At 43.3% G+C, this 21,548-nt stretch overlaps 1 protein-coding gene across 3 annotated transcripts in view; it reads left to right on the plus strand.

Moving 5' to 3' along the window:
• NHS (NHS actin remodeling regulator) overlaps positions 1-18,145 on the plus strand; it is a 247,691-nt gene extending 229,546 nt beyond the window's left edge. For all 3 annotated transcript variants that reach the window (XM_033084234.2, XM_033084237.2, XM_033084238.1), the window contains exons 4-9: positions 2,755-2,817; positions 4,980-5,172; positions 8,327-8,458; positions 9,687-12,644; positions 13,133-13,259; positions 13,973-18,145. In XM_033084234.2, coding sequence (XP_032940125.1) covers positions 2,755-2,817; positions 4,980-5,172; positions 8,327-8,458; positions 9,687-12,644; positions 13,133-13,259; positions 13,973-14,597 — 4,098 coding nt within the window. In that variant the 3' untranslated portion in view covers positions 14,598-18,145. The remainder of the gene's footprint in view (positions 1-2,754; positions 2,818-4,979; positions 5,173-8,326; positions 8,459-9,686; positions 12,645-13,132; positions 13,260-13,972) is intronic.
• The last annotated feature ends 3,403 nt before the right edge of the window (positions 18,146-21,548 follow it).

Here is a 21,548-nt window from a genome sequence, read left to right on the forward strand (position 1 = left end):
TATCAACTTGCTGATTTGCTTCTTTGCCACTGTCCTGATGATATTTTAAGGTTTCAATTCATTAAAATGGTTAATGATGAATCCTAACAAACATATGTGCTAGTAATTCTCTTCCTAAAATAAGGGTGAGAGTGTTCAGGGTTGCTTCATCTCAGCCCAAGTTAAGTGCTGAAGGAAGGGGAGCTGAATTGCTCCTCACTATCTCTTCCTCTACAGGGAGACCTCTGTTGACTAGTCAGACTTGCACATCTGACTATGTTGTTGTAGTGCACAGAAACCAAAGACTTTCACATGAAGTGACATGGAGCACTGAGAAATCAGGTCATGTGCATATGCAACAAGATTTTTACTGCAAGGCAGTTTCATGAGCACAATGGCACCTCTGCAAGTAAGGTTGATGGGATAGCTCAGGAAATAAAAATGCTCACATATGTCAGTGACAAATCCCTATTCAAGCAATTATGCACCAGTTTAGTTTCAAAGCAATCTTAGCCCATTAAAGAAAAATGCACATTTAAAGTATTCTGGCTTTGTATTTAACAGAATGATTATCACTGTTTCTGTTTGCCAAGCACACCCACACAAAAGAAATTAACTTTTAAAACTGCCTAACTTCAGATTTGCCCATTGGACCAGAACAGCCTTGGGTTTATAATAATAATTTCTTGCTTAATTACGTGTTTACTCAGGACATTTAGAGATATTCTGGTTTTCTGAGTGAATGAGAATTTTGAAAAGCAGCAGCTCCCTCCCACCCCCTGCATGGAGGTGTTGAAATGCTGAGGCTGCTGCTCTGTGCTGGCATGCCCCAGCTACCCCAACACAGGCAGCACACGGGAACAGGCACTAAGTGACCTCAGGACCTCTTGGCAAGGCAGTGGTAGCACCAGCTTTCTCAGGGACACAACTATGACAGCAGAAACTGAAAATCTGTTGGTCACCTTAATTTTTGTCTTATCTCTCATGGATATTCCTATCTCTAATGATAGGAATTTACCTAGGAAGTTTGTCCTGCCATACTTAAGCAGAGACCTGAGCCTCTGGCACATCAAAGGTTGGCTGTAGGTACATGGAACCGGACAGGTGTTTTCTCAGAGGCACCTGGGTGAGATAGAGAAGTGCTGCACTGACAGGACAGACAGATGGGTAACCATATCTTGGTGTAGCCCACACTGCTATCTCTGAGACCAAACTGAGGTCCTGCTGTTTTTCTCCTGGACAGGTTTGCCCCTGAGTGGCTTGTGCATGTAGCTGTGCTTGAAGCTCAGGGCAGGAGGTCCCTCCTGTCCTCTTCTCTTCGTGCACGGACAGGCACAGGCCATGGGATGTTGCAAAGATTTTCATATCCTGAACTCTTGTCCCTCCAGCAGCATTAGTCAGAGATCCTCTAGCACCTTCCATGAGGAGTTAAATTTCAAGCATCCTGGTACCTGCAATCAGTCTGCTTAGAGCAGGTAACTGGAAACTTATCATCCTTAGGATCTGAGGAGTAATTAGACTGAAATTGTTGATGGATTCTGTATCTCCACAGCCTTCGTTGTACAAACAGAGGTGTTACTCCTGAGATAAGGACTTCTCCCAGCTTGGGAGAACTGGTTTTCCACTGGCCTGGGCAGAAACTTAGCTGCTAGAAATGCTCACTGGGAACAGCTCTCTTTTGGTTTCCCCTGCTCTGGTCTCCTGTAAGCCTTATGGACAGCTCATCTGCAAGCTTCCCATGGGCACATGGGAACCAGGAAAAAGAGGAGATGCTGTATATTTAGGAAGAGATGCAGGATTAGGCCTTTTGAGACTCAGTACAACTTTTTATCTTGAGAGGAGACCATATAATGCAAAGTCTTTCATACTGAGGTTTGCTCATCTGTCACAGCAGTGTTGACAATGACTGGGAGGAAAAACATTCAAAGAATTACTTGGCATTATTAGTCTAACTAGTCTAACTAATGCATGGAGAGATAATAACCCCTACCAAGAAACACATGCTAAAGATTTACAGAATTGTCAACAGACCTGTTTTCTTTATCTCTTTTTTTAATTTCTATTTCAAAAGAAGACAACTGTCCTTCACTCCTTGATTTTGAAAACTGGACGTTGCCACAAACAAACCAGAGTTTCTGACAGAAGAGGACTTTGTAGGTAGAGGGATTCAGCAAGACCCAGGACATTGTGACCATTGCTATTTGTCCTTTTAAGTATTATAAAAAGTGACAAAAAGCCAATTAGTCATTGTTGCCCAGTGACAATGATTGCAAACTTGGAGAAACAGTGATATCATCAGAAACACATAACAATCAATGTATTTGATAAATCACCATCAGCATCATTATTTATAGCCATTTGCTTAAAACTGAGGAAAAAATTGAAAAAAAATCCCTTATATTACAAATTAATTTGCATTTATAAAGCAATTGGATATGTATCTTGCACTGCTTCAGCTCCAGGCAGAACACAGTTTGAGTTACCAAATCAATACAAGGCATTCTTGGGGCAATTTAAGCATGTCTGTATAAGGAGACTGAACCAATTTCACTGCAGTTTTGTCTAATCCACATAAGCAAGACCAGCACAGACTTCACAGGGGTCCAAACCAATCTGTTGTGGGGAATAAACCCATCAACAGGAAACAGGGTGAAAATCTCTTCTTGTTTTGGCTCTGATGCTAATTAATCCAGACAAAAATTATGTGCTTTTACAATAGTTGTTTTGTGTGTGTTTTTAATTTTAATTTTTTTTTTCCACATTTCACATTTATAGTTTAACAGCACCCGTTCGCCCTCCCCAATTGAGTGTTGCCACATGACCCCCTGGAGTAGAAAGGTACTGGAAAAACAAGCAATCCTCAATTAACAGCCCTGTCTCACTCTTCTCCCTTCCAGATCCTAATCCTTTCTCTTGCTTGCTTTTCACTTGCTAACTTTACTGCGCTAAAAGAAGCCATTTCTGTTTTTCTTATGTCAGTAAGACAAAAAAAAAAAAAAAACTTTTTTCCCCCTTCTTTCATTCTTCACACCTTGGATGGGTTTCAGGAGCTCAAGGCCACAAAGCTGCCTCCCTCTATCACCTCCTTTAAGGCCTGAACTCAGACTCAATAGCCTTAGCAATTGCATTTAATTGTCTTGATATGTTTTGCAACTGCCCCTTCTTTTTTTCCCAAACGGTAAGAAATGGTTTGGACAATTTGGACACACCGACAGCAGGTATTTATTTATTTATTTATTCTCTGGCCATTTGGTGATGCCACTGTTTGGAGAGCAGGAGCTCTGGCAGCCAGGGTCACTTTGCCCGCTGTGTCCAGCACTTCTTTGTCATCCAGGGAAGGATGAATTTGGCAACAAATGCAGTGTGTGTGTGTGTGTGTGTGTGTGTGTGTGTGTCCCCACGTGCCTGTGTGTGTGTGCAAGGATGGGTTTTTTTGCATGCATGCATCCAACTTGGGGCGGGGGGGTGGGGGGAGTTACCTAGGAAACAAAGTCTTTTGTGCTTGAAGTTTATATGAGCTATTCACGTCTGCCGGGAATCGGCACAAAAGCTGCAGGCAGAAAGAAGGCTGCAATGTTTGACTGAAATCCTACGTGGGAAAAGAGGGTTTTCTGCGGGCGGGAGAAGAGGAACGTGTGTTGTCTTGGGTCTGGGGGTGCTGCAGGAGGTGACACTGCCGAGGTAAGTGAGTGCCCTCCAACAGTGTAAATAGCTGCAGAGTTAAGATCTTTAATGCTTTTGGGGCCGGGACGTAAACGCTGTTTGGCAAGCCTGAGATGGTTAATTCCCCCCGGATTTGTGAGGAGCCTGGGCGGAGGAATAGCAGAAGTACAATGGCAGACAGGGCATGATCCTGCGGTGTTCAACACCCACCTGCTCAATGCTCTGCCACGGCAATGCAGAGCAACATTTCATCTTTGCCCTGTTTGCTACCTAAACTAAAACTGGCAAATAAAGTGTAAACAGCAGGCATGGAGGAGGAAGGCTGGTAGTTAAGCAGCTGGGAATTCAAGACCGAAGAGAAAGCCAGTCAGAAAGGGACTGCACTTCATTTTTAAAAAATGAGAGGCAGACAGATGTCCTGAGCTGGCCAAACAGTTGTCACGGCTTACAGAAGAATGTGTTAAAGGAAGAGGGGAGGGAAATTAGGCAGAAGAAGGCAAAGGTAAGTGTTTCTCCCCTCTGTCACTTCCAAACAAAACAGAAACTTTTTTTTTTTTTTTTGCAAACAAAGAGACCCCTCCCAAACCCAAGTTGGCAGCCAGCACCACGTATTTGCTTTATTTCTCTTTGCAAGGAGGGTATTGGGGGATTTTTTGTTTCTTCCAAAAGAAAGCAAACTGTCTGTATTTCTTCCGCGCTGTTTACTTTTCTCTCTGTTTCTTAATCTTTAGCATCTAGTACCTCTTGTAGTATGCTATAAAAATAAGCATGGTTTCTAAACAATCTTTTGAATGTCTTCTGATGGTAGCTACTGTTTTCTTTGGTTGTTATCCCCCTGTCCCAGCACCGTCAACACCTGCCACTTCCCACCACACAGCTGTTGGGTGGCTCTTGAACTGAGTTTGTACAAATGAAATGCAAATGGTTATTCTGAAGTATGGAGGGGTCTTCTTTCAAACTTTGGTCCTTCTGATGCTTGAATGAATGGTTATATGAGGCCAGTTGCAGTTGCAAATGAGAACCCACATGTCTAATGCTTGTGGTAACTGAGGACACGCTTGCCATGGCTACGCACAAATGCAGGATGTGCCCCTTCTGACAGAGGAGATGGCCTGTAAATGTCCCTGTAAATGTGCTGAGTTCCGGTATGCTGAGGTGTTTTTCTCCTATTAGCAGGATGTTAAGTTTCCATTGGAGAATGGCTGGTGCTGTGTGACTTAGAACAATTCCTTCCTGCATCCCTGTAATTGATTTCTGATTTGTGTATCTGCTTTGTTTCAAAATTAGCCTTGTGTGCCTGAATGGGAGACACTGATTTTGAATGTATTCATTTGCAGTCCCACCCACCAGAGGACGAAGATACAGATGTCATGTTAGGGCAGAGGCCGAAAAATCCAATACATAATATCCCTTCTACACTGGATAAACAAACCAATTGGAGTAAAGCACTACCTCTCCCAACTCCAGAGGAGAAAATGAAACAAGATGCCCAAGTGATTTCTTCTTGCATTATCCCCATCAATGTCACTGGTACAAATCTCTTCTATTTCTTTTTTTGTATTTATTGCATGGTTCAAGGGAGGTCAAGTACTTATTTTGTTTAATTTATTTGAAGTCACGGGATTGTGCAGTCTGGGGGCAAAGACCCTAGCTTGAAGATTTAGTTTCTGAAAGACAGTGGGCTAAATTCATCCCTTATGCGTGACTGCTGGAGTCGCTGAAGCCGCATCTAGGATTAATATGGCCCATATTTTCAGTCATGATATATGGTGTAACATAACCCTAGTCCCCTGTATAAACAATGTACTTTTGTTGTGTATGTAACCTACAATCTGCATTAACAAAGACCTCAAATAACTTTTTGAATGTAGCTCACTGAAATAATGTAGAAAGCCACCAAAATTAATCATATGATTATCATGTGTAGCAGGAGAAGATAAAGTAGAGAATGTAGGCTACTATTTGCAGTGCTTTAAACATGCAAGGCATGAATGTGTAGCATGCAAACCATCGCTCTGAGATCTCTTTACATGCAGCTATGCTGAAGGTATAGTAATGGCATTTTCTTTTATTTCTATAACATTTGAATATATTTGACTAGATTTATTTGAAGGAGAACTTGCCTATAGAAGCAGCAGGTATATCACTTGCTAAATGTGATAGATTACTTGTTTCCAGAATCAAAAATCGGGTTGTTTTTCTCTTTCTCCTTTTCTCTTTCTTTCCTTCCAGAGGGCTATGGTAAACATAAAGTTGATCTGAGTTTTCCTCAATAATATTTTCAAGTACCAAGTTTTGATTAACTGAAGAGCATAAAGTGGGCTAACTTTCACAGTTACAGACTTCAATGTAAACAATTAGGAAAAAAGCAGGGGGCTTTCAGTTAACCTTCATTCTCCAGAGAAAAAAAATTTATTTAATTCTGTTTTCCCAGTAACTGGGGGGTTGGGGTAAGGTCACGGCCCCTCACTTCCCATTGTTCTTCCCCATGTCCATCAGGGGTGCACAAACCTTCCTGCAAGACAGGCTGTAGGATTCACCCTGGTGCCGGAGAGGGTCGTATGCTTGCAGTCCAGCTTCAGCTCAGCCAAGGCTTTTGGGCTGACAGCATCACGGTGACAAGTGCTCCACCTTCAGCTGCATGAATCCTCCCAGTGACAGCAACACAGTCCCAGTTCCCCTCCATCCTGGCAGAGGAGGTGACACTGCACAGTGCCACCAGCTCTGCCTCCCTGTGGAGGTGGCAGCCAGGAGTGGCTGTCCCTTTCTCCAGGACAGTGCTCTGGCCACAGGAGGACAGGCAGCTGGGTAGCAGAGCTGCCTGCATACACCCTGCTGAGCTGAGCAAGGTCGTGGAAAATCCCCATGTAAAGTCATAGATAATGTGACATATTTCCACGAGGTAAAGCTGGTGATAAAGTGATGCTCCTTCTAGTTTCAGTATAGGGCCCTAACCGGTGCAGGCTTTCTAACAGGGCTGTTGTCACCTAGTGCAGCCAGAGGACAGTTAGGTCTGGGACCAATGCTAACTTTTCCAGTAATAGCCATTTTTGCCTAGACTCCACCTGCCATACATTGGAACCAAATTTCCACTGATCAGTTTTACAGATCAAGAATGGTATGTAATCTTCTGGATGTTTATGTGTATCATTCTCATTAGCACTAATGGGAATAATTTGTATGCATCACGGGGAAGAAATACCCTCTTCCACTTTCCTCTCGGAGATGACTCCCATGCATCTGGCACACAGAGCATGTTCAGCTAACTCACAGTTGCTGGAAAACCAGCAATGATGCTGATTGATTTTTTGTTTCAAAGAGTTTGCTTTTAGTTCTCTGTTTTTGTTTTCTAAGCTTCTCCCAACCCTGAGAAATGTTCACTTTTTTGAAAATGATTGTTGTTGGAGTTTACAGCACTTTTGTTCCTTATTAAAGAAAGTTCTTCCTCTGCTTATTCCAGGGGCATTGGTGGTTACAGGACATCTGTCTGAAGCCTCTATTTCACTGTAGTAGATTTCAAGAAGAACTTTTACAAGAAAGTTACTTTTTAATGTTTTACATTGTTATGTAATGTAATATGTATGTGTATGTCTGTGTATAATTATGTTTTCTATAATTATACGCTATTAAAATAGAGCTTCTTATCAGGATTTTTTTTCCTTTTGTTTGCTTTATAGTTTGTTTGTTTTTCTTAAGATTACAAACCACTGTACCAGCAATCCTTATGTTAGTGTTTTTATGGACCTGGCACATTTTTTCCAACCTGTCTCATGTCAACTTTAGAGAGCATGAGTGAGTGTAAGTTGTGCAAAAAGCTAGAGCCGATGGACACTGGTCTTCTGGTCGACCTCCTGTTAACTTTTTGACTACACAGTGTAAAATCAAACTGAAAGACACTTCCCTTTGCTAATGCCATAGAAACATAAACAAAACAATGAATTCTCACCTATTCTACATGAAGGTGGTCATAAACAAATGTACTCAAGAACTTGTGGTTCTAAATCTAAACTGAGGGTCTTGATTGCATGACCTGAGCAGACTCTCACTGTGTGCTGCGCATATGGGAAAATCACACCACTTCCTGATGTCTGCAAGTAAACAGCAGCACCCTGTTAATGTCAGTCATGTGTCATTGTCACAGAGAATGCTCTCTAAACTTGCATGGTGACTTGGCCCCATTTTAGCTGTCTCCTTCCTTTTTGAAATGTTAGCTCCCTTGGCATATTGGTCTCCTAAGAAGCACCCAACTACTGCAATATGGCATTATATCCTTAAAATGTTTTCTTAACGCTTAGTTGCTTAAAATAAGTCAGGCTACAGCTGAACAGATAATGCTTTGCAGACAAGTTACTGTCATTGTCCCTATGACAGATGGATAAATAGCTATAAGAAAGATGCCCTGCTACCAAGAGTTCTCTATTTGCCTTCCTGATTTTCTTTCCTTTTTCTGTTCTTTTTCTTTTCATGCCTTCTGTTATTTTTGGCAGACCAGGCTGCTGAGGGGGAGCTGGAATTAGATGTAAAACTGTCATATACTGTGATATAATTTACTTAAGAGCTACATAAGGGCTCCCTTATGTTTATTCACAGGCTTAATCCAAGCTCACATACCTCCACTGTGTTCCAGCCATGAAAATTTGTTTACTATTTCTAAAGGCTAATGAGACCTATTTATGGGTTGCAGGAGTTGGTTTTGACAGAGAGGCTAGTATACGCTGCTCTCTTGTTCATTCACAATCTGTACTACAGCGGAGACGAAAGTTGAGGAGGAGGAAAACCATCTCTGGCATCCCCAGAAGAGTGCAACAAGAAATAGGTGTAGTATAAATACGAATCTTCCATAGATAGCTTTCTAACCAATTAAATTGCAGGGATATGAGCTGGTAGTTAGGCTTCCAAAGGAACAAAACCTTGAAAGTGTAAATGCTTGTGGAGTTCAGGAATGACATGTTTCGTTCTTTTGATTTACTACAGCAAGAAAAGCTATATTACTCCATATGGCCTTGAAGGACTGGGGGCCTTACTGAGTAATATAGGTGTACGTGTTCAACTCTTATTGTGTAAATGTTAATCAGTTATTTTTTTCCTTTTCATTTTATTTCTGTTATGAACCCATAGTTATGTGCATAAAAAGTAACTAGATTAAGTGAAAGTTTTTTCTTGCGTCAGGGGAGCTTAAGGTAAAGAACTGACAGATGTTACTCCACAAAGTGATGATGAGTTGTCACAACAGCTGGATAACTTGGAGTGGTTGAATATCCACCATAGATACAGCTGCTGGTATCCTAAGGGTGTTTTGCTAAACCTTCCTTTTATTTATCACATTCCTCAATTCCTTGCTATTATTCTTTATCATCAAGAATATTTGCCTTAAATCGATCAAATTACCTCACTTTTTAACAGGGTAAACTAGAAGCAACTCTGCTGGGGGCAGATTCAGTGTAAAATTCTTATTAACTTATTAACAGAATTGTTATTTCTTAATATTCATCTACACCTGAAGATGGCTCTGGTGTTTTGGTCGGTTGCCATGAAACTTGATTTGAAGCAGAAGAAATGTGTTTATCATAGGGAATAAACAATTAGAGAAGCTATGAAAAAAAAGATCCTTTTGTCTTGCAAATATTCTTGATAGTAAAGAAGCAGATAATGGAAATTATGAACAGACAGGTAGGCAAAACAGAATTATTTTCAGAAGGTTATGGATGTTTGGTCCAGCAGCCACTCCTGAAAACTTTAAGTAGCTGAAATAGAGTCATAAAAACTGAAAACTTAGTATTTGTCTTAATATTAGCACAGAAAGCTCAGCTCCACCTTGAGAACGCATTGCAGAAGTCATATTGCAGGACTAGAATTTCTCTACCTCACTGGCAGGAGGTCTGCCTTATAAATTCTTTATACAAAATTTAAATTTGGTCCAATGCTCAGAAAGATTAAAAAATAAAGAATACAGCAGATAATGCTTCTTGGGTTACTCCGCGGGTTGTCTCATGCCGGGAAATGTGGAGCTCTCTCCTACTCACCCAGTTTTCCATGTGTCCTAGATTCAGACGAGTCGCCAGTGGCGAGAGAGCGCAATGTGATTGTGCACACAAACCCAGAATTCCCTGGCTCCAGCAACAGGAGGTTGGGGACCCGGGACTCAGAGTGCCAGACGGAAGAAATTCTGATAGCTGCTCCTTCCCGGCGACGGATCCGTGCCCAGCGGGGGCAGAGTGTTGTCGCCTCCCTCTCCCACTCCACTGGCAACATCTTGGTGCTGGCAGACAACGGAGATGCGGTCTTTGCTGCTGCTGTGAGCAACCGCATCCGCTCGCGGAGCCTTCCTCGCGAGGGCGCCCGGGCCAGCGAGGGCCATCAGGATGCCACCACCAAAAGTCCAGGGTATGAAGTGGAGCACTTCCTAGCTGGTCAGGAGAGGATCCCAAAAAAGGGGAAGGAGATCTTGAACAAGCAGGGTTCACAGGAGTGCCAGCCCATTGGTTTAACTTGTCCTCAGCACATGCATAGCCCTGAGCACAGCATCAGCGAGAGGGGGAGATCGCGGTTGTCAAGGATGGTCGATTCAGGCAGCTGTGAAATTTCATCTAACTCAGACACCTTCGGGAGCCCAATTCACTCCATCTCCACAGCAGGAGTCCTGCTCAGCAGCCACATGGACCAGAAAGACGACCACCAGTCCTCCAGTGGCAACTGGAGTGGGAGCAGCTCCACGTGTCCCTCCCAGACATCTGAAACCATTCCTCCTGCTGCCTCTCCTCCGCTAACAGGCTCTTCACACTGTGACTCCGAGCTGTCACTCAACACCGCTCCCAATGCCAACGAGGACTCCAGTGTCTTCATCACAGAGCAGTTTGGTGACCACGCAGACAAGGTCAGGGGCCACAGGGCAAGCTCCTTCACATCCACTGTGGCGGATTTACTGGATGACCCCAACAACAGCAACACAAGCGACAGTGAGTGGAACTACCTGCACCATCACCATGATGCCTCCTGTCGCCAGGATTTCAGCCCTGAGCGCCCAAAGGCAGACAGCCTGGGATGTCCCAGCTTTACCAGCATGGCCACCTATGACAGCTTCCTCGAAAAGACCCCCTCTGACAAAGCAGACACTAGCTCACACTTTTCTGTGGATACTGAAGGATACTATACCTCCATGCACTTTGACTGTGGTCTGAAGGGTAATAAAAGCTATATTTGCAACTATGCAGCCCCAGGCTCCGAGAGTGGCCAGATTGGGAGCGTGACTTCCAGCCTAGCTGACTGTGCCTGGCAGGAGTGTGTGAGCCACAGGAGGCAGGCACGGCAGTGCATCTCACTGAAGAAACCAAAGGCAAAGCCAGCCCCACCAAAACGCAGCTCGTCTTTGAGGAAATCAGAGGGTAGCACCGACCTTCCTGACAAGAAAGAACCAAAGATCAGTGGTGGGCAGCATGTCTCTCACACTGCCAGGGAGATGAAGCTGCCCCTTGAGTTTTCAAACACACCTTCCCGAGTGGAAGGCCCCAACCTGCCAGCCAAGCAAGAGCTTCCCTGGCCAAACCAGGATGATGGTGGGTTAAAGGACACTCCGTTTGACACCACCAATATCCCCTCCTTTAAAGATGAAGGTGCTGAACAACCTCACTATGCAGACCTTTGGCTTCTGAACGACTTGAAATCTAGTGATCCTTACAGGTCCTTGTCCAATTCAAGCACTGCTACGGGTACTACAGTCATAGAGTGCATCAAGTCACCAGAGAGCTCTGAATCCCAGACGTCTCAGTCTGGGTCACGAGCTACAACCCCATCCCTCCCCTCTGTTGATAATGAGTTTAAACTGGCCTCCCCAGAGAAGTTGGCGGGGTTAGCCTCACCCTCCAGTGGGTACTCCAGCCAGTCAGAGACACCCACCTCTTCTTTTCCGACAGCTTTCTTTTCGGGACCGTTGTCTCCAGGGGGGAGCAAGAGGAAGCCAAAAGTTCCAGAGAGGAAGTCATCACTGCAGCAGCCACTCTCAAAAGATGGTACTGCCTCAGTGAGCAAAGACCTTGAACTTCCGATTATACCTCCTACTCACCTTGACCTAAGTGCTCTTCACAATGTCTTGAGCAAGCCCTTCGCTCACAGGCACCAGCTGCACACATTTAGCCACAGCAAGCAGAGTGCAGTCGGGGAAGCCCTGCAGCCCAGCCCTCCCTCTGCCCTCGCCATCACACCCTCTGTTCTCAAGTCGGTCCACCTCCGGGCAGTCAACAAGCCTGAAGGAGTGAAACATAAAGGCAGTACCCCAGATCTGCTCTGCATACAGGAGACCACCTTGATGGCAACTGAGGTCTCTCCAGGCAAAATGAGGCCACTCTTAGCTAAGAAACCAGTATCACGCCAGTACTCTACAGATGAGGCCATAATGCTGTACATTGACACTTCCCCAGCAGAAGCAGGCTGTGGAAAGCCACCTTTAGAGAAAAGCTCCTCTTTTGGCGGGCAGAATAGCTGTGAGAGAGAAGCTGTAACTTCCACAAGCATGGGTCTAGTTGAAATCAAACCTGGGAATGACCAAACACCCCTGGCTGCTGAGCACTTACCAGAAAGCTCTCTGAATCAGACATGTGCCGTCCCCATGGATGACTATAAGAAGGGCTCAGCTGTCCCCACAGGTGATGATGAAACAAAGAAACCTGTCCAGGAGGCAGAAACAGTGCATGATCTTCAGCAAGTGCAGGCTCAGCAAGAGCTCTCTGCTGGCAGTGAGGGGAAGGTGGAAGCTGGGCCTGTGGATGAAAGCCCAGCTCAGGCTGAGGGACCGGCCACCACCTCTCAGTTAAAGGAACAACCCGATGTAAGCCACCATGTGCCTGGGAATATCAGCTACGAAGCAGAGACGGCAGCAGTGGATTCACTCAGTGAAGAGGGTTGCAAGCAGGAAAACTGTATCACATCAGGTATCCCAACCAAAAGTGCCTCTGATGACAGCAGAGCAGATGAGACAGTGGGCAGCACAGACGAGCCTTCGCTGAAAGGTCAGTTCGGAATTCTTTCTGTGTCATACCTGATCAGGCAGTTTTGGACGGGATGGTAGTGCAGTCAAAGCAGAGCAGCACATCACCTTCCCTCTGTGGGTTTAAGCATAGACTCCCTCATGTCTGTTAGCCAGCCAGCCAGCCAGCCCAAAGCTATTAACACTTTTTCCAAAGTATTCAGACTGTATTTCTGATATTTATTTCTTCCCTTGTGTTGCACTTTAGCTGAAAAGATAAAAGGGAGAAGCATTGGCCCTGGGTACAGAAGAGTTTGGTTATCACAGCAATACTGTAAATGGGAGATCCTGTGTTCAGTGCTCCTTTAATGGGCTCCAATATGGAACAGACACAACTTTTAAATTAGAGGGTAAAGGCTGTATAGTGGTATCACTCACTCGGCTGTGAGCAGAGCTGGTGCCTCCAACTGGCAGTGCTGTTGCAAAGTGCAGTGGAGTCTGACTCATAATGTGGTTTCTCTCCTTTTCAAGAGTCTTCTCCAAGTGATGAGTCCATCATGTCTCCACTGAGTGAGGAGTCACAGGCTGACACTGAGGATGTCTTTGTGTCTCCAAACAAACCCCGCACTACTGAGGATCTGTTTGCAGTCATTCACAGGTGACCTAACCTTGTGGCAATGGAAAATGGTAACATGCATCCCTGCACAGTTGTCCACTAACAATAGCTGCTGGATGGTTATTCTATGTTTAAGTGTTGTCCTCAAACAGCATTCTTTAGTTAATTCAGTTTAATTTTCTAAAAGACAGCTTTAAAACCTGCTTTATTATGCCCTGGAGTGCAGTCTCAGTATCTTCATGGCATGTGAGGGATGCTTTACAGATAAAAGCATCAGGCTGTTCTCTCTAGCCAACATACACGCTTTCAAAGAAAACTACCTGCAGTGGTTCCTGTCTTCTGCCTACCAGTCCACCAGCTCTATTCTGGTGAATGAGCTGCTGCAAGGTAAAGGATTATGAGAAGGCATCTCTTCAGTTTTAGAGTATTTTGTAGTCAGCTGAAATTTGGGATCAACTGAAATTGAAGCTTTCTGATTCTGAATAGATTACACTGCGTATTATTATTACTTAAGTTTCTGTATGCATTGTTGTCTTTACAAAGAGCTGGCTGTGCATACATTGTCTGGGAAGAGCTGGGTAATGTTGAAAGAGACTCTGCAGCTCAGTGCCATGAGTCACTTACAGCCCCCAGTATTTTACAGAAGGATTAAGAGAACTCTGGCTAATATGAAACATCTGTAAAACTCCAGAACAGTGCTAGGCATTATATTACAAAAATGACATATGAAAGAGTTTTCCTTTGTGTTTTTACAGATCAAAAAGGAAAGTTCTTGGGAGAAAGGATTCTGGAGACCTTTCTGTAAGAAACAGATTGAGAGCTTCATCTGGGACCAGCAGCCAGCCTCCCACCAGCAGCACACTGCCCACCAGCAACATGCCACCAGCCAGCAACGTGGGTACTCCCATTAGTAGTCAGAGGTCCCCTGGGCTCATATACAGGAATGCCAAAAAGTCCAACACATCCAATGAGGAGTTTAAGCTACTGCTCCTTAAGAAGGGCAGCCGATCTGATTCCAGCTACAGGATGTCTGCCACAGAAATTCTGAAAAGTCCTATTTTGCCGAAGTCTCCTGGAGAGCTAACGGCGGATGCCCTTCAAAGCATGGAAGAGTCTCCTCCCACAACGAGCCCTGATGCGTTATCACCGCTGTCCCCCTGCTCCCCCAGGGTCAACACGGAAGGATTCTCCTCCAAAAACTTCCCCATGTCAGCATCCTCGCGGGTGGGGCGGTCGCGGGCGCCGCCGGCAGCCAGCAGCAGCCGGTACAGCGTGCGCTGCAGGCTGTACAACACCCCCATGCAGGCCATCTCCGAGGGGGAGACCGAGAACTCGGACGGCAGTCCCCACGATGATCGGTCTTCTCAAAGCTCTACATAGGCTGTGCGGGTGCCAGGGCCAGGCTGACAACACCACTCGAGCTCTTAAGGATGTCAACACAAGAGGCCAATGGTGTAGCAATCAAAAAAAAGAAAAAAAAAAAAAAAAAAAAAAAGAAGAAAAAGAGAACAATCGCAGGGCAATATCAATGGTTAGATGTGTTTGCATTTGGAAGACGCTGGGAAAACAAAAGGACTACAGCTGTAGCTATTTGTTACATTACATTTTCTAAAAGGATGAAGATATGCTATGTCTGTTCTGTTTTCTTTTGGCTTCATTCAGTTTATCCCACTATCATTTCCATTGTCACTGTAGATTTCAAGGCCATTCACTTTCCATAGAGTTAAAGGTGACTTTGGGTGGGTTTTTTTCCCAGAAGCTGCCCATCTAGAAACAAATCCCTCACTGTAGTGCTCCCCTAGGGAGAAAACAAAAAAACAAAAAAACCAAAAAAAAAAAAAAAAAGAAAATGCTCTTAAGAATTGGTATTTTTCTACACTAAAATGAGCTGAAACAAACTTTAGAAGAAATTAACAAAACATATGTAAATACCATATTTTTGATAAAAATTTGTAAATAGAATTATCAAAAAGTGGACGTGGCAAACGATTTACTGCATAACAGCTTTGTTTATAGAAGACAAACAAATTCAATTGTAATAACTGTATTCTGTGAATACCATTTTCATATCAAACATAAAACATGGCCACCAATAACCACTTTCGGTGTAACAGGCCTGAAGGATGACATTGAGCAGTGGAAAGCAGGAATTTTCCACCTTAGTTAAGGAAATGGAAAGGCTGACTGTGAGGGGATTAAAGAAAGCATTTGTCTTTCTAAGGCAGCTCCAAAGAAGCTAACTGGAAAGCACAGCTGGGAGAGTTTCCATGAGGATCAGTGGGGAAGATGACTGTGTTTCTGACAGAACAAAGCTGGGTTTGATGCGAAGCCCAAAGGGTCCCACCCCACAGCCTCCCCTGGGCCTTTATTCTTGCAGGGATTGCTTCAGAGAGGATAAATGTGAGAGGAAACAGTACTTAACTTTCATATTCCTATTAGGCTATTGGGATACATAACACAGTCATAACCTGGTAACTTTAATAATCTTTAAACACGATTAGTTTCTGGTTCATAAAGGAAACAAATAAATTACAAGCATGCAAGAAGCGCTTTCGATTTATCAGTAAATATCTGCAATGAGTTTTCAGTGAAGCTTTCTCTTTGTGCTGATGAGATTCATGCTACCTAAATATTTACAAAAATGACACTGTGAAAACGTAGCTGGGAAATAGGTATGTGTATGCATTATTTATATTCTTTGCTGAGCTGGGAAAGGGAAAGCTCCAGTTCATTGTGCCAGCCACGTACAGTAGGGATCTTGTCTGGATTTACCAGAAACACAGAACAGGGTGAGGGACTGGGGTGGGGTGGGAAAGGAGACAAATCAAAGTAGCTGCTTTGATACAAATGAAGGCAGGGAGATAAAAGCTGAATTACTTGAAGTTACTTGAATATTCTCATCTTAAAACTGCAAGAACCCGTGAGCTCCTTTATACCTTTAATTTTTAAACAGAATAAAACCAACGGACCTGATTCTCCTTTGGGCCACCACAATTTCCACTGATGTAGCCCCGTCTGTGCTACTTAGAGGACAAGGCCCTCTTCATTCAAAACTGATGCAGTTAGTATTGGTTGCTGTAGGATATGGTTAGGAAAAGAGGAAAGGTTAGTGCAGAGAAAATAGTGAAGGAGGAATGGGGTGTGCAGTAGGATAGGTCAAGTAGGATGGCAGAAAGAGCATTCTTTGGTATAAAGAAACAGCTAAAAGCTGGCTTTAAGCATAAGTAAAGGACTGACTGGGAGATGGGATGTGTGAATTCGGTTTTTGGGGTTTTTTTTCTTTTAGCCATGTAACACATAAAGCTGAGAGTTATTAAAAGAAGGCACATCATGTTTTAAAGAGGAAGGTTCTAAAACTGTTACAATTTCAAGTCAAAGCAAATCTGAAGAGTTTAACATATCCGAAGTGTTATTCCCCAGAAGATTCACACCCGATTTTATCATGCTTACCACGAGACATATATTATTCAGAGTTTCCTACTGTCCTCCTGTGTAGCCTGGTTGCATTCAGTTAATGAAGTAGAGTCACTGTGCATGTGATTAGGTGTGTTGGGATGAGGGACGGCCCATCACTTAAAGGGCTGCAAAATTGTCAGAAATCGTATTTAAGAAGGTAATGGGAGAAAGGTTTTGGAAACAAAAGGCTAATCATATTAGTACCTTAGATAGGAAAATAAGTCTGAATAGAAGTTAAGTGAATGAATGAGAATGTTTTAAGAGGAAATGTTTAGCATATAAAAAACCACCTTCTGGAGAGGATGAGAAAAGATAGTTTAGATAATGGGCAGAAAATCCTTAGTTTGTCATCTTCAGTCATTTCCCACTAAAATTTTACCAGGAGCACTTTTACAAAATATTTTAATAGTCCTGAGTTAAACATAATTCAAAACAGTAAAGAGAATACAGCTAAATTTACTTTGATGATACCACTTTTTATTACCAATCAATAATTTCACAGACACCGAAAATAAATATCTATACACTAGGGTTTTTTTACCAGAATAATAAGGCAATACTTCACATACAAAACAAACACAGAACAATCCCACTGGAGTATAGTCTCCTTTTGCTTGACTTTCTGATTTATATTTAGCAGACTGAAACCCAAACAGAGAGATTCTAAATTCTCTATGAAGAAAAGAGTTCAGAACAAACATGAGAGTCAGAGGAAGATGAATGGCGGGAGCCCTGTAGCTTTGCAAGTGTGCCATGAAGGCACCAGAGGACAGGCCATAGAGCGAAGGGAACATCACTCACCTCTTGAGACAGGGTACAGTACGTGCATCAGGTAACTACTGAACCGTCATTTCAACCTACTGTTCTGTTGCTTGCACTGATGTTATGAAAATGATTTCTTAAGTTATACAGCTGTGTTCTGAAAAAATTTTCCCCTTTTCTTCTTTGTTTCTTTTTTTTTCTTTCTGTTTTTGTTGTTGTTGTGGCAGCATAGAGGGCATGGGATAGTTGTAGCAAATAAAGCATATGTTTGCTTTTGCCAAAGGTCAGTGATTGAGTGCATTTGCTGCAATGGTGGCAGATAGAGAAATACTGTAGGTTATGACATAAAGAATTTAAAAAAAAATTAAGAAGGTTACAGTGTAACTATTTTGGTACTAGCACCAGTTCATGCTGGCAGAAAAGACAATGGTTTATGGACTTGCATCCATTTTGTATTTTTGTAATATTTGTAAATATGAACTTTTTAAATTGTTGCAAATATGATTTCTTTTGTAAAATGTTTTCAAAGTTTACATTAAATCCAAGCCTTTGTATATTTTAGAGCTGTGCAACACTTTAAGTCTTGTATTTATTTTTAGTAAAAACGGTGACAGTTTCATTGTGAACCCCTCTCAAAAAAATGTGTTGGAAAAGTTTGGTTACCTAGAAAGTGTGTATAGAAACTGCAAATAAACGTGACTGCAATTAAATCACATGTTCTCTTTACTTTCTTGTAATGAGATGTGAAGTCTTATCCACAGACTACAAGTATGCTACTTCCCAAGGTCACCCCTCAGCACATTACACATTTCAAACTTATTTAATCCTGCTTTCTCTTCAACTGATTTTTTCCATCAGGTTTTTGAGTAAGGGAAAATGTCCATCCAAGAGATCACTGACTTTAAGTGCCCACCAGTACTAGTCATTGATGAATTTGCCCCATGACTTTTACAGGTAAGAAAAGACTAAGAGAAAAAAAATTGGGATGAAAAATGGTGGAGAGACCACTACTTTACCTTCAGCTGGAAAAAGAAACAAATTGCAACACTTCTGACTCAAGACATAGACAATCCAGGGGCTGGATTTCATCAGATAAAGCAAGCCTTGGGCAAAAGGGAGGCCACAGATTATGAACACAAACTTGGAAGAGAAAACACTACTTCATTTTAAAATGGTTCGATTATCAGGAGATCGAGAAGTCAGGACATGGAAGCTAAGTGTTTAAACAATAGCCCCTTGCAGGTCTCTTTGAAAATGGAGATAAAAATGTACATCATAAAACTCTGGTTTCAGCTGTCATCTTGTAAGTAGCCTTGAAACGCTATACTTGGTGCTTTAAAAACACATATGGAAAAAAGGCTGAAACGTGCAGGTCTGGTGTTATAAATATAAGCAAAAGAAAAGAGTACAGTAACTTTGGGGAATGCTGCTGGGCTATCTGCAAGGATAGTTTGCAACAGTATGATAATTGCCCCGATGATGTGGTACCCTTAGAGTCGTCTCCCAAGCGTGACTCAGCTGGCATAGCATTTAACCAAATGATCACATAGTGGTTATGTAGATAATTTCCTGTTGTATTGTGTGCATTTCCCACCCCAAAACCACAGGTAAGCAAGATCTGTAAGAAAAGCTTAGCCTGTAGGGGCAGACACAAGCTGGTTTTCATCTGCCCAGTGTACAGCTGTATTTCTTCATGCTCGGTGAAGAAAAGACTAAACATTATACTACATAAAATATACCTATTTTATATATGCAAGATGTCAGGTCCCAAGAGGGCAATCCTGGGCCACCTGGTCTAGGATAGCCACAAAATGTTGGATTCTAGAGGGAAGTTGCAGACTGCCTACTCAGAGGTACATTTGGGATACCCTTGAGCTAAATTATGGTGAAACAATGCAAAAAATCAAAAAGTTTTATTTATGGCAGCAACTATTTACATCTTATGGCAGGTTAAACAGGTGGCAGCAATGACTTAAATATTTCTAAACATGGCACATGGCAACAGTGATTTCTGAACAGCCCGCAGATTGACCTTTTCAGGAGAGGATAACAGGAAGAAGGAATCCACTATTGTGGATCCCACTGTAGTCTGTTTCAAAATATTCTTACTCTCTTAATATTAATTTTTCTCTCATGGTGGGAACCACCAATCAAATCACAGTACAGTCTAAGTGATTGCTAATTTTCTTGATCTTTTCAAGGACTGTTGTCTTACAGTAGGTAACAGCAAATTTGTGCCCACAGATTATCCCATTCTTAGACCACTCTGGCAGTAAAATTACTATTGTTGTCATATTGGATAGACTTGCATTTGGACAAGTAACTGAACCATTGCTTCAGCACTTTTACTATGCTTTCTCCAATAGGCCATTCTACTGCTTCAGCCTCAACAAGACCTGAAACTACTTCCACCCCAACCACCACTTGTTTTTTCTTTCTGATTCCTTGAACAACTTACATAATCTGTATGCCGTGTCTCCCATAGAGCCTTGTTAGCACTCAGATGAAGTGAGGGGGTCTTGCAGGTGTGGTGATGAAGGCATGCACTCCACAGCTCCTAAGCCATTAGCACCCCTCAACTCCCAGTTCCTCTGAAGAAATCTTCTAACTCCTGAGTGGCCACATTTAACACATTCAACTCTTGCAAAGGTTCCCCATTTTCTTCCTCCTCTCTTGCTGTTAGCACCACCACTGTGAGGTACTAATTTAATTCTGAAGTGATAATACCTCAACATTGTTTAGTTTTATTACTTGAACTGTGGTTAAAAACTGCCATTTGTAACTGTGGTTGTAAATCTGGTATTCAATGTTGTTGGGGTGTTAGGAATTTTTCCTTTTGTTTTCCTTCTCTTAGGAAATTTTCCTCCATTTGTTGCTAAGAAGACCAATACTTCAGAGAGACAAAGAAATGTAGCCACAAAGGAGGGGGAGGAGTGCACTAGCTAGCTAGCTAGCTGCTACTCTCCTACCTGAGGGGTTTTTCTCTTAGGGAGGGCAGAGTTACTGTCAGATTTTGGGCTTGTGGGAAGGGGCTAAGTGCAGCCTGTAGCTCCCTCTCTCTCTCGACATCTGAGGGGCTCCATCCCGGCTTTCTTCTCCTACTGTGAGTGGAGCTGTGCCTGTAAGAGCAGCTGTTGCACTGGGACCTTATTAACACCATACCTCACTAGAAAGGACCCTCACCATCCACTTGGGTGCCTCAGGGAAAAACCCAGTACCCCAAGCTCCAAGCCCCTCCAAGGGAGGCTCTCCCAGCCATGTTTAGGAGCTAGGCTGCTGCTGCCCAACCCTGCCATTTCTCTGCCACTGCTGCGGGTTTTTTGCCACACTGTAACCTGGCACCCCCTGCCAGGACACCCTAGGGCTCCTACTGCCAGCTTCGAAGTTTCTGACACATCTCGTTTACTATTCTGGATCTATTCACCTCTGCCATTCCAGCTTGCTGCTTCTGAGGTTCCTGCTACAACTCATTCTGCTATCTGGAGGCACACTGGGACCAGCTGCCCTAGGGGTTTGTAAAGGAAACCTCTCTCCCTCCTTTCCACTGGCCTGCCCACCATTCCTGTGTGGAGAGAGGTAGCCGAGCCCGCGCCACAGCGCCCCCTGCAGCCGCGGAGGAACAATCACACCTGCCCTGCCCGGCCGGGAGCCAGCAGCGCCCCTGCTGTCTGTGCCCGGAATTGCACCAAGGGGAAAGTGCCTGTGGCCGAGAGAGACTATCACTGGGTCTGTGGTTCTGCTTGTGTTTGCTGCCAGTGTGGTTGCTTGTTAGCCTTATCATACATATACACACCAACAAAAAACTGTTATTTCCTTTTACCTTTTGCCTGAAAACCCTTTAATTTCAAAGTTAAAATAATTTGGAAGGAAGGGAGTCATATTCTCCATTCCAAGGGAGGTTTCCACCTTCCTTGGCTGACACCCATCTTTCAAAAAAAGACAGATATCAAATGGAAAAGTAGCAGAAGGACACATGCAACAGGGGCTGTGACGTGAGCATGTGTACAGTCAGCAAGTCCTCATGAAGGGGCAGGGACTGCTGAGGACTGTCTCTAAGCAAGCACACCATTTAGGAAACAGAGAAGGGTTCTATTTCTGGGGACATTTTTCAGC

Source organism: Catharus ustulatus, chromosome 2 (assembly GCF_009819885.2).
Source record: "Catharus ustulatus isolate bCatUst1 chromosome 2, bCatUst1.pri.v2, whole genome shotgun sequence".
In the NCBI taxonomy this organism is placed as follows: Eukaryota; Metazoa; Chordata; class Aves; order Passeriformes; family Turdidae; genus Catharus; species Catharus ustulatus.